This window comes from Notolabrus celidotus, chromosome 8 (assembly GCF_009762535.1).
Source record: "Notolabrus celidotus isolate fNotCel1 chromosome 8, fNotCel1.pri, whole genome shotgun sequence".
NCBI lineage: Eukaryota > Metazoa > Chordata > Actinopteri > Labriformes > Labridae > Notolabrus > Notolabrus celidotus.
This window is the reverse complement of record NC_048279.1, coordinates 23,409,010-23,422,065: the sequence shown is the minus strand read 5'-3', so window position 1 is coordinate 23,422,065 and position 13,056 is coordinate 23,409,010. Positions and strand designations below refer to the sequence as shown.

General features: G+C 41.1%; 1 protein-coding gene across 15 annotated transcripts in view; it reads right to left on the bottom strand.

Annotated features, from left to right (window-relative positions):
• Positions 1-30: 30 nt before the first annotated feature.
• map7d3 (MAP7 domain containing 3) overlaps positions 31-13,056 on the bottom strand; it is a 34,891-nt gene continuing 21,865 nt past the window's right edge. For all 15 annotated transcript variants that reach the window (XM_034690630.1, XM_034690624.1, XM_034690627.1 and 12 more), the window contains 9 exons: positions 9,424-9,554; positions 9,095-9,312; positions 6,847-6,967; positions 5,845-6,130; positions 5,672-5,725; positions 5,416-5,584; positions 5,047-5,215; positions 2,854-3,140; positions 31-2,759 (listed from right to left, as the gene is read on the bottom strand). In XM_034690630.1, the coding sequence (XP_034546521.1) occupies positions 2,752-2,759; positions 2,854-3,140; positions 5,047-5,215; positions 5,416-5,584; positions 5,672-5,725; positions 5,845-6,130; positions 6,847-6,967; positions 9,095-9,312; positions 9,424-9,554 (1,443 nt within the window). In that variant the 3' untranslated portion in view covers positions 31-2,751. The remainder of the gene's footprint in view (positions 2,760-2,853; positions 3,141-5,046; positions 5,216-5,415; positions 5,585-5,671; positions 5,726-5,844; positions 6,131-6,846; positions 6,968-9,094; positions 9,313-9,423; positions 9,555-13,056) is intronic.

Genomic DNA, 13,056 nt, shown 5'->3' with positions numbered 1-13,056 from the left:
ACAGCAGGACATCAAAGACATGCCAAGGAGTATTTTAACAAGACTTTATTTTTTTGAACAGTTTGTATCATCTCAGTACACTTTAGATATATTTACAGTACAAATCGTATTAGCTGACAGGGTTAGGTTTAGTAAATGTTCCAGAGAAAATATTCATATTCACAAAGTCGCCCAGGGTTGGGTTGGACTGATTGTCGAGGCCGAGGTAAGGACAAGCTTTTTCAGTTAACTGTGACAGTAAACATACTAAATCTCAATCTAAGGCACCGTTCTATACTATTGTTAGAGACAACATTGAGCTCTGTACTGAAGCCCTAAACGATGCAGCAGGACCTGGAATACATACAGTATTGGTTAAAGCAGCAACTACAACCGACCCCCCCTTCAGCAGGAGGGGACAGGAGCAGGGCAGGTTTAAAGGGGAGTTACGTTACGAATGAGACATCTTATACATGTCTTTCCTCTCAGAATATCACACCACTCTCCTACATGTCTGTACAGTAAAGCTACTCTTGGTAACCACTCTTTAAATATAGTGAGTAACTTCTGACAGTGCAATGAGTCTCATGTTTTCGATGAACAATGTAAGAAAGCTAAAAGCAAGCAGCGCCTAGAGACATGGTAAGTGATGAAGGACGGTTTCTGTAGTCTGCTGTTACATTCTTAGAGCTTACTCGTCAAAGCTTAAGATCTTTATGTACAAAAGGATGTTTGTTAGAAAGACGATTTGAAAGCTAAAGGAGAAAAAGGCAAAATTCAAGGTCCTCAAAACCTCATGCTCGGACTGTTCGAGCAGAAGGAATCAGAAAATAGAAACACAATCCTGAACGTGTATGGAACACAAGTCTGACCCAGGACTTACTTAGCTTCTTTATGATGTGCCCTGGTTTATTCTACAAAGCAGAAAAGTTGTGACCTGAGCTTTTATGCCAACCATAACTATCCAACAATGTTACTGTATCATCTGACACAACACAAAACATATTCTGATGACATTAGACGCATCATGAAGAGGCACAGCTATGACTCATTTCATGTGTCAGACATGTTGCAGAGGGCTCTGTCACTGAGGCAATGTTCAGAATCACGGTGGGGAAGTGAGGCTGAAAGTTCTCGTATATGAACATAAAGAAACATAAATAAAAGTCCTCACTTGACCCATTGTTGTACAGAGCTCTGATGGAAGAGGGTTTTTTTTTTTTAGGGGATTCTGAGTTTTCCAGGCTGCCACAGGGCACGAGTCGAACAAAGATCTAACTTAAAGCACGGTCACATAGACCTTAATAATCCACATCCTGACGCCACTCCATTCTACACATGGCTTTGCTTGCCTAATACTGATTATATACACAATACAATAACACTTAAATATATGTAGAAATGTATTTTCTTATATAAACAAACAGCCAAATTTGTATCTTATAAAAAATAGTTGAAATGCATTTCTTTTCAGATGTAGCAGCTTGTTTGTTGTGGGAGATAATAGTCATGAATGAAGGAGGTGGGGTGACTGAACAGGTGTGTTTGCATGTGTTGGAGAAGCTCACTTAAAACCAGATGATTAGAAACCTGTTTTTTTAAGTTCAGTCAGGTAAACTCTGGAGATTGTGACAGAAAAGCCAAATATTCAAGTTAGATGTTTTTATAAATGCATTTAAATCAGACTTCACCTTTGTGTTAAGTAAGCTTGTTACAGTTTTCAAACAGTTGATGAAACTGTCTTCGGTTGAGACTTCATCTGATGCAAGTCAGAACCGGATTTAAATTGCAATCATGTTAGTAAACAATAATTCTATATACATTTGTAAAAATTAACACAAACTAAATGGAACAAACTGATGAAACATCTGAACATGTAAATACACTACAGTGTTGTCATGAATCTCAACGTTTGTCAGCTCTAAATGTAACAGCTGGAGATGTGCTTCTGCAGCCCTCTAGTGGCCGAAGAAGGGAATACACGGTAGGAAAAGCTGGGAGACCATATAGAAAAACTGAAAGTGAGGTGATGTATAAATACAGAATCCACCTGTTAAACATATGCATAACAGACAGCTGCTTAACTGTGCGTGTGTCAGCCTCAGCACAAGCTAATGCACACTTAGAAATTAGAAGTTGGGATATAATTTTAAGGCCATATTGCTGGATGCTGCAACAAGCAGCCAGTCAAGTAAATTTAGATGAGCTCCAACCCACTTGAAGAACAGAATGTATCAACGCTCCTTCCTTTAACTCACATATTAACATCAAGTTCAATTCACACAGTCTAATGTACACGTGTCATGGAATATTTTCATACAAGAGAAAAAGACTAAACATATGATAACAATAATTACGGTAAAGAAGCCAAAAATTAATAAATTACAACAATGCACCCCTCACAAGACAAACTCTTAAAAAACATCATCAAATTAGACACGACATAGAAAAAAAAATTTGATAACAACTAAACACATGAGGGCGGGGGGAGGGGACTGGAAGCAAGCACATTGAAGGAATATATGGAATTTCCCTGAAGCATAACCTTTATATATAACTCTAATATACTTTGTTCCTCATCATTCAGGGTGCAAATGTAGCACTTAGGGTGGTGTTTCTGCTTCACCTCATGCTCCTCTCTCTGGAAGAGGAGGAGGAGGAAAAGGGGGAAGCTGTCTGGAACTGGTAGATGTTCTTTATTTAAAGGAGCTCAGCTGGACAGGAACTTCACGAGTGCAACAGTAAGAGGCTTGGTCTGCGACAGCTGCAGCATCAAATCTCTACAAAAGAAAGAAAGGGAATCGTTACTGTCTTTCTTTTACAGGGATGGGACAAAAAGTGTTTCTCCTCATCAGGTGAACAGGTGTAACTCACCTGACATGGCTTCTAAGGGTTGATTAGAGGAATGTAAGGTGTTGACCGGGGTTCCCTTGTCCTCAAAGGCTACCCTGGGCCCGTCTGAGCTCCCGTCACAGTTGATCAAGACCTGGTTACAGCCCCCGGCCTCGATGAGGGGGTGAGTCTTGGAGTGGACGTTGAGGTCGATGAGCTCCTCAATGCTCCACTGATTGGATTTACCATTAAGACCTGAGACCACCTTGGAAGAGTCCTGCTCGTTCAAGAACTCTGAGCCTTCGACGAGGCGGGCTTTAGGGGTCGGACTGCAGATCAGAGGGGTAAATAGAGGCAGTGAGAGGCTGTTAGGTAAATAATTTGGAGATGAGAGACAAATTTGTCAAAACACAATGCAGCTCCAATGTAGAGTAAGAGGCCAAGAAGAGAGTACATAGAGGAATCCAGTCCACATATTTAAAAAAGGCCAGAACCTACAGTAAAACAATACTTACAGTATCTCACAAATGTGAATACACCCCTCAAATTTCTGCAAATATTTAATTAAATCTTTCATGGGACATGTAATGTAAAGTAGTCAGTGTACAGCTTGTATAACAGTGTAAATTTATTGTCCCCTCAAAATAACTCAACATACAGCTGTTAATGTCTAAACCACCGACAACAAAAGTGAGTACTTTCCTAAGTGAAAATGTCCAAATAGGGCCCAAAGTGTCAATATTTTCTGTGGGCACTGTTATTCTCCAGCACTGCCTTAACCCTCTTGGGCATGGAGTTCACCAGAGCTTCACAGGTTGCCACTGGAATCCTCTTCCACTCCTCAATGACGACATCACAGAGCTGGTGGGTGTTAGAGACCTTGCGCTCCTCCACCTTCCGTTTGAGGATGCTCCACAGATGCTCAATGGGGTTTAGGTCTGGAGACATGCTTGGCCACTCCATCACCTTTACCCTCAGCTTTTTTAGCAAGGCAGGGGCCGTCTTGGAGGTGTGTTTTGGGTTGATATCATGTTGCAATACTGCCCTGTGGCCCAGTTTCTGAAGGGAGGGGATCATGCTCTGCTTCAGTATGTCACAGTACATGTTGGCATTCATGGTTTTCTCAATAAACTGCCCCCCAGTGCCAGCAGGACCCATGCAGCCCCAGACCATGACACTCCCACCACCATGCTTGACTGTAGGCAACACGCACTTGTCTTTGTACTCCTCACCTGGTTGCAACCACACACGCTGGACACCATCTGAACCAAATAAGTTTATCTTGGTCTCATCAGAACACAAGACATGGTTCCAGTAAACCATGTCCTTAGTCTGCTTGTCTTTAGCAAACTGTTTGCGGGCTTTTTTGTGCATCTAGAAGAAATGTGAGGGGTGTACTCACTTTTGTGAGATACTGTATATATCTTTCAAAGCTCTCCAACTTTCTTTCTTAGTCTGTGTCACTTACCCCTGAATCAAATCTGATGACAAAAGTCCTTCAGTAATAGATTCATTGCTCAAGAGATAATTGTATGAAACAGTTGGTTACAGAAGTACTTTGACAATTGGGTAGGAATAAGACATATATAGTATTTTCTGTCTAATTCCTGTTACCTTTTTAAACTGAATTATCCTGTGCCTCTCACATCAGTACATTAATGTCTTCAGAATCCCTTTCACAACATGAAATAGCAAGAACCATAAAGCTGCCAACCAACATTGTGCAACACTTACAGGCCTTACTTCCTCTATTCTGCTATTACACAGTTCTTTTAACGTTTTCTGTTGAGTGAATTTAGCCATCTTACTGCCAGGACACGCCCCATGAGGAACAGTTTCATAAAACCAAGTTCCATGAGACAGTTTTGCTGCACCCATCCATCAAAAGAAGTACAACACGTCAGAGTGTTATTCCCCGTACTCAGAATGATGATGGGTTCAACCAGACCTTTATCCCGCACTGTCACGTGCTTGTAAAGTATGTTCATCAGTCTGGCTGTGTAAAAGTACTTAGAAGATAACATGCAGCTGTTGGTGGTTTGGATTCTATATTAAAACCACTCGCTTTGGATGCTCTAATTTACATAAATCATGCAGGGCTTTGACTTTCTTTCCAACTTGAGATTTTTACCTCCTATCAGTATTTCAGAGAACACAGTGTGCAGCAGTTAACAGTCAAATCATTGTCGGCACAACTCTGCACCAGGTGGTTTCATGACCTTTTTAAACTCATACCTTCCAGCCTGAGTCTCCTCTGTGCTTATGCCATTGTTGTTCTCCTTGTCATCTGTCTCTGGTTTTCCATTCACACTGCCCAGGGGCTCCTCTTGTTGTTTTTCCGGCTCTCCGGAGGACATACCACACTCTCCTATATCTGCTTCCATGGTGATGTCATCGGACTGGCCTACAATACCAGCAAAAAAGTGGATCAGTCACGTTGTATTTGTAAATTCACACACAAACTTCTTTCAAACTTCATTCAAAGCATATGCAAAGAGACAAAAATAGAGGAGGCACACCTTCAGTCAATTAAAAAATGACGCATAAATCCTCATGTGTTAGGATGTCTGAAAGTTGATAGCAGCATGTAAGCAGTAAACTTACTCATGGTCTCAGAGTCTATCTGGTCCTTTCCCTCATCTCCATCTCCATCTCCATCTCCATCTTCCTCTCCATCTCCGTCTACGTCTCCCTCTACGTCTCCCTCTCCGTCTTCATCTTCATCTTCATCTTCATCATCCTGAGTGCTTTTGTCGTCATCATCTGGGTTACTCTAAACAGGAGAAATAAACAACATGTAAACAAACAAACTTACACCCAGATGGTGTTAAACACGTGTGCTGAATGAACGTGAGCTTACCTTTAAGTCACCTTGGTCCCCTTTCCTTGTTCTCTTCATTATCTCTTCAATTCTCTGGAATGGAGAAAGGAGCACTTTATAGAACAAAGCCTACAATCTTTACAGATACTATTTCATCTTGCTCCTTATAATCAAGCAAGCCTGAATAAAGAGCAGATGCTCTTTTTCCATACCTTCTTCCTCTCCATTCGCTCTTGCTGGTTCTGTTGCATGATGCGGTCTCTCTCCTGACGGACTCTCTCGGCCTCCTCCAGGGCTTTGGCCTCAGCCTCCTCACGTTCCTTCTGGAGCTCCGCCTGTTTCACGGCCTCCTCTTCTGCCAGCCTCACCCTGTCCTCCTCTGCCAGGCGAGCATCTTCCTCTTCTTTAATTTTTCTTTCTTCTGCCAGCTTCTCCTCCTCCTCCAGGCGCTTCAGTCGAGCCTCCTCTGCTAAACGATCCTCTTCTTCCTTTCTTAACCTGGGGTAACAAAGGAACAGCCGCAAGTTGTCAGAGAGAGTGTATTAAAGATAAAAACAATGGGAATCTCTTGATTTAAAATCAAAGGCAGTAATTTTAACATCTAGTGATCAAGCGGCAACCTCCAGTCTAAAAATATGAGTCAATGCGGAAGTGTTAAAAGCTGCAGTTCATCGAGGATCCGCTTGAGGCTGGCTCCGGAAGTACCGGAAGTCACATACACATGAATGGGGAAAAGACGATCTTTGCAGCATTAATAAACATGTTTACAGCCTGGTACAAAATAGGAGTGTAGTCTGAATAGCTAATTTCTCGACGTCTTCTCACTGTGAGGGGGATGAATTTTTTTCTAATTCGGCAAATTCGAAGATATTGAGATTACTAGTCTTCCAATGAGAGGCACAGCTGCCTGTGGGAACACTGCAGCTGTTGGCTAGGAGGCTCAAAGCCCGCCTCTTTACGTCACACTGGCTCGCCAGAAGCAATATGGCTGCCGCAGCCGATTAGTCTCAAAACAGCTCTTCAGAAACAGATGGTGACGTCACGGATACTACGTCCATATTTTTTACAGTCTATGCTAGTGATACATAAACCGGTATAGATAATTTTCAAACAAACCACACACTTTCATTTCACTTAGTAATAGAACAAATTTGAAGAACAATTCATTAGTCTAAATGTACTTTTGAGGGTACTTTGTTCTGGAATAGACTTACTTTTCCTCTTCCTCCCTCTGAAGCCTGAGCTGCTCCTCTTTCTCTTTCTGCTCTCGCATTAGTCTGCGGTTCTCTGCAAGGATCCTAGCTGCATCAGCAGCTGAGTTGGTGCCAGACGGAGCTAAAGAATCAGGGGGAAACAAAAACATACAGAGGATACATTTAGCACCTTATGCCAGACTCTTTAAAGGATGAGATGATTAGATGATGATGGTGATGACAAAGTTAGAAAGAAGGTCAGCTTTGTGCTGGAGGTTATATGTGACAAAGAAGAAGGGCTGGAGTTACTCAGTTAAGTTGTGTAACTATCATATGATCATCTCTGTGCTCTCTGAGAGACCTGTGATTCTGATTTATTTCCGTTAGGCTACAGCAGACTGTTTCAGATATATGAGCACACCGAGATAGAAATAGTGCGCCCAATCATTTTTGTGTGTTTTGATAAAAAGTAAAGCAAAAGGTTTGCCTCTTCAGAAGGTCTATGAAAGTCTCTTCACTTCTACATTTCTCACTTTCCTATAAGGAGAATCCTTGGAGGAAAAGTCAAACATTCACTTGCTTAGTCTCTGCTGAGTAAGGAGTATCTGTTGGACTGTTTTAACTGAGTCTCAGTGTCATGGTAAATTGGTAAATAGTAAGTCACACAGACGCTAAACTCTGGCTTACAGATCCTAATGGGATATTTTAATGGTTATTGACAGCTTGAAGTTCACCAAAGTAACAAGATTATGATGTAGATTTGTATAAAGTGAAAGCTCTCTCAAGTCTGTCCTCGAGGGAAGGAAAAAATTCCCAAAATACAACTTACGGTCATATTATATACCCATTTATTTACTTATTGCTTAATCTGTCATTACCAACCATAATCACACCATGTCAACCTGTCCCTACTGAAACATTTTTAATACTGCCTGTAATTACTGCTATTTAAGATAATTCCATCTGTAACATTGTATACATCTAACTTGTATTCTATCTTTATTTATCTATTTTTATTTTTACTTTTTTTATTTTACTAATTGGAACTTTTTCTTGATTGTACTTATGTCTAGGTTGCTGCAACAACTGAATTCCCCCCCCGGGGGATCAATAAAGTAACATCTTATCTTAAAAATGCTTTTTGGACAGAGGATGGATCTATCATTTGTGATGCATCCCATGACGTGATTGGAATCGAAACACTGCCAGTGCATCGAGCAAATTTAAATCAAAACAAAAGGTAAACACAAGAATGATGCTATTTTCATTTATTTTATGTAATTTGCTTGGCCTGTTGGAAACTGAGTCACTCACATAAAAAAATGATAGAATCAATATTTACTTAAATTCACAGGTTTTATGTTTATCTGCTGTTCTGTTACTATGATGTTACTTTTGCCCTGTGTTCATTGTATTTCAATAACAATGACATTGCAGTCAATTGCGCAGCCATATATTCTACGTAATTTCATTGTGCAAAATATTGATTGCTTAATTGCACACAGTCATAAACAACACAGCAATACATAACAGCTGTGGTCAGTCCTCTCACAGCTCCCACTCTCCTTCTCGTTTACTCATCAAATGCATGAGCCTTTACATTTGTTTCTATTAAATATTGTAATGTATTATTACACACACACAGCAGAGTCTTCTAAAACTTCTATACCATACTTTTACTGTTATTTTTAGGAATATTTAAATACATTATGAAGAGACATAAAAGACATTCACGCAAACAAAAAACATGAATCTGATTAGAAAACAGTTTTCCCCTAAATGCATGAAGTATTTCATTATTATGAAGCTATTTCCCCATGCAGTACAGGGTTCTGTCCAGCAGGTGGCAGCAACAACAACACAAGTTATGTGACAGGATGTGACTCCAGCTGGAACTAAATAGGTCCAATGCTCCACTGAGATTTAGTGCAAACTGAGCTGCTGCCACGTCAGTTTACAGCACACATACACACCACACAGTATTGATCATATAGGGTTTCTGCTTAAGTAAAGGGGCTGCTGTAAGCACCAATGATAACAGAGAGATAGACTGTGGGAGTTGAAAAGCATGTCTCGTGCATCAGTGCAAACATCCTGGTTGTCAGTAAAACAATCAGTCTTGGCAAACATTGGTAATGACAAATTAAAATCAGCTGCCTGTGGTTGTTAAGTCTGACTGGAAGATGTTCAGCAGTGTCACAAATACTTTCATGAGGAACAATGAAACAGTGAAACAGTTACTGTGTTCTGTTCACTGAGATCTGCTCACCGTCTTTCTCTTTGGTCTTGCTGGAGTCTGGGGACTGCAGTGCTACACCTGGGACAGGACATAGATCCTTGGGCTTAGAGTCCCTCTTTCGCAGGGTGGGGGGTCCTGTCGGAGTGAGAGCTGGTTTTTGGATAGGTGGAGGTTTAGATGCTGGCTGGGGGGAAGGGGGTCGTTGTTTCATTGCACCAGGTGAGGGTGGGCGTGCCTTGGAATTTTGCCTGGAGGTAGAAATGAAAAGAAAAAAAGAAGAAATTGGACATGTTCAAATTATTAAGAGAACTTCAGTGAAAACATCAATCGATCTGTATTTAAGAAGACTGTAGTCTTACTTGGATGCTGATGGAGAAGGGGTCCTCTTTGGAGCTGGAACGGGGGCTGGGGAGGGAGATCGGTGACGTACCAGAGTAGAAGATGGGGAGGGAGGACGTTGCCTTCCAGGTGATGATAACTGCTTGTCCTTCTAAGGTTCGGCAGGGAAAGGAGACAAGTTAAAAAGTGATTTATGACCGTCTCATGCAAGGTGAGATCATGCAAGGAACTCACAAGCTATCCGTAGAAACACCTTTACAAAATGTTCAAGGTAATCTAATTGTGTGGCTGTAAATCATTCAGCTTAGTTCAACTAACAAAAATAAAGGTCTTTATCCAAACACTGACTTTCCTTTGCATAAAGATATATTCTTAGACTGAACTAGGGATGGATCAATACTCCATCCATCCATCCATCCATCCATTATCTTGACCGCTTATCCCGTTGGGGATCACGGGGGCGGGGGCCTATCCCAGCTGGCCTCGGGCGGAAGGCAGGGTACACCCTGGACAGGTCGCCAACCTATCACAGGGCTTGGATCAATACTTAATATAATATTGAACGGCATCCACAGCTCAATACGTGTCTGTGAATTGCAGTATTTTTGGTTGTGCATATAAATAGCTTCAATGCGTTATACATCTCTCTTGGCTCTGTTCGTTAGTGCCAGTGAGTCCTCAGCTGGGATAAGGAAACTGCTCCCTGTGAGTAAATATCCAATCACTATGCACTAAAGCTGGGGCAGGTGACAATACTAGTGTCAGATTTCACACATTACTCTTGACATGATGAGCGGTGAGGAGAGGCAGCAATAAAAATGAAGCACTGCTTTAAAATTAGTGGTGGTAAACAGTAAACAAAAAAACAACTTTCTGCAAACATTAGTTTGCAAATGTTGAATAGAAACACATCCAACATGACTGCACATCTGCAGTGCCCATCATCAAGGGACATCACTGTCTGGAAGCAGGGTAGCTGAAAAGGTAACACAATCATCCAAAAAGGAGGTTGGAGGTGGTAAGGATTTGGAGATGTGGGCTTCTATCACTTCATGGAAACACTCAATCTGTGTTACGTACCCTCTTATACCCCTTTTCTGCAACAAGGTCATTCCTGACCTCTATGAAACAACACACATAGGTACTGAAAACAAATGGGCTAAAGCACAGCGCCTTGCTCTCAGTACATAGAGCTAGACCTTGTGGGCAACTGAAAGTTACCTCACTGTGACGGTTCATAATGTCAGATTGGAGGATGGAGAGCCTGTCTCTGGTATGAAATGCTCATTTAGCAGAGGAGTTGATAAAGTGAAAACATGAAAGTCATAGAAGCCACATATGTCCCTTCCAGTAAGCACTGATAATATTTTGTTTATATTTATTTATTTTTCAGATTTTATATCATGCAATACACCAGGGATGTGCATCAATGTTTTTTAGTTGTCCTTTTTTCTTAAAATTCAAATGAAGAAATAGATTTGAAATGAAAAAAATGCCTTTTTCAACATTCTTGCTGTTCCTATAAAATTTGCCCAGCATACCAAAGAATGAAATACAAAAAAACAACAAAAAAAACCCCAAAACACTACAATACCTGAGAACCATGACCAAAGACACGCATTGAACCAGGAGCTAACTGCATTGTTGCATCCCTAGACTATACCATTAAGGTGTTTTTCCACTGCAGGAACTTTACCCCGGAACTAGGGACTTTACCCCTGAACTACATGCATTTCGACCAGAGGAACCAGGGTCTAAATTTAGTTCAGGGGTAGATAATCTCCCCCTTGAAAAGCCCCTGCTTGGGGGGGGTAGTACTTTACAAAGGTCCCGGAACTTTCGATTGAACGTAACGTTATTTGTGGACTTCACAAACACAGTAATTGAAACACAGAGGGAGTTCCTGGGAATGCATACTAGTTTAGTTTTTTATTAAGATTTCAAACTATGATTTAATATATAATTTTTTCTACATACGTCACTGGGCTGATTTGCACAATCTACCAGAGACTTCAGCCCGCGGTCGAAACACAGACAACAATGGGGGCACAGGAACCTTTTAGTTCCTGGGAAAGTAGTTCTGGGGGCTAAAAGACCCCAGAACTCTTGGCCGAAATGCACCAACCAGTGTGGTCAAAGTATTTACTCATCCTAGTGTAGTGTAGTTTACCTCTTTCAGTTCTACTGGGGTTTCAACAGAGACAATACTGGTGTGAGATGGGCCTGGAGTCAGATTTTGATTCATCTATTTTTAATGCTCATGTGCTCTGTTTGTCACTGTAAACCTGATGACAGAGGAGCAAAGCAAGGTCAACCTTGTGACGCTCAGCCAGGTTTACAGCTCTGGCCCACCGCAGGCCATTGGCGGTGAATGCCAAATAAGCAAGAGTGATATGTATGTATTTCTGCTCTTATCAGGCTTTAGTTACACAATGCAACCTCTGTTCTCTTAGGAGGATCGGAAGCAAAAGTAGGACAGTTAACAGGCCTATGGTGTGAGATTCCACTGCGGAGATATTAATTTCCTTTATTTGTCGATACAAAACACTAGAGCAAGATCTATTTGTATCGAGAAGGAAAAGTCCAAGTGTGTTCTTAAACATACAGGCAGCAGTAACAGCCATTCACTGAACTGATGACACTTGACTCATAATAAACTCTAATCCGCAAAGGATGGATGCTTGCCTGAACAGACATAGTTGATTTTTTCAAAAATAATGTTGTTTTCTCAACCTTTCAGTTGTTTGTTTAAAGAAATGGATCAGCTGACTTAAAAGACCTAATGTTGCCCCAGCATCACGCAACTCAAATTATCTGCTCACCAACCTGTGCATTTGGAGGAGAGAAAGGGGACGAGGACATGAGGAGGACTGTCTAAAGGTTTTGACATCTGCCCCCAGGCTCAGGCTCAGGCTCAGGCTCAGGCTCAGGCTCAGGCTCAGGCTCAGGCTCAGGGTGTGGTCTACTTTGCATGGCTTGATCTGTCCCTAATAAGGCTGCTGTGGATCTCTTTGTCTCAAGCTTTGACAATGAGGCTCTTTACAGCCAGAGGAGGAGGAGAGCAGGCAGGTTTGGAGAGCAAGGCACTACACGGGATCAAGTGACACCATCTGAGGCATTTTTTTTATTTATATGAAGCAGCAAGTAGGATAAGATTTAGGAAATGTGTGAACCAGCAAAGACCAAAGAACAGCTGGAGGAACTACATTTCCCTATGGTTAGCATCCTGCAGAAATACTTTGTTAAGCAAATGGATCAGGAAATGTGCATATGAAGTAGGCTTTAGTGACATGCACAACATTCTCAGGTACAATTTCAATGGAACAAAGTCAAACATGCATTGGTGCTTTTTCTGAAGACACCTGTTTGCCCTCAATTGCAAGGCTATTTTAAGGAACTCTGGGAAATGCATTTGTCTCCTCGACAATTAAATAATGAAATATTTGGGTATGATAAGAAATAGTATTTGTATTCAGTCATACATTTTTCTGCTCTTTTATACAGCGGTTTTTTTATGTTTTTAAACTGGCATTTTAAGGGTTAAATTTCTGAAAATCAATGAAATTCTTTTTCAAATTATTAGAACAGATGTTGATTTAAGATGTAAGTTAAAAAAAGTGGGAGAAAAAAATGTTCTATTATTTGTGTAGCTA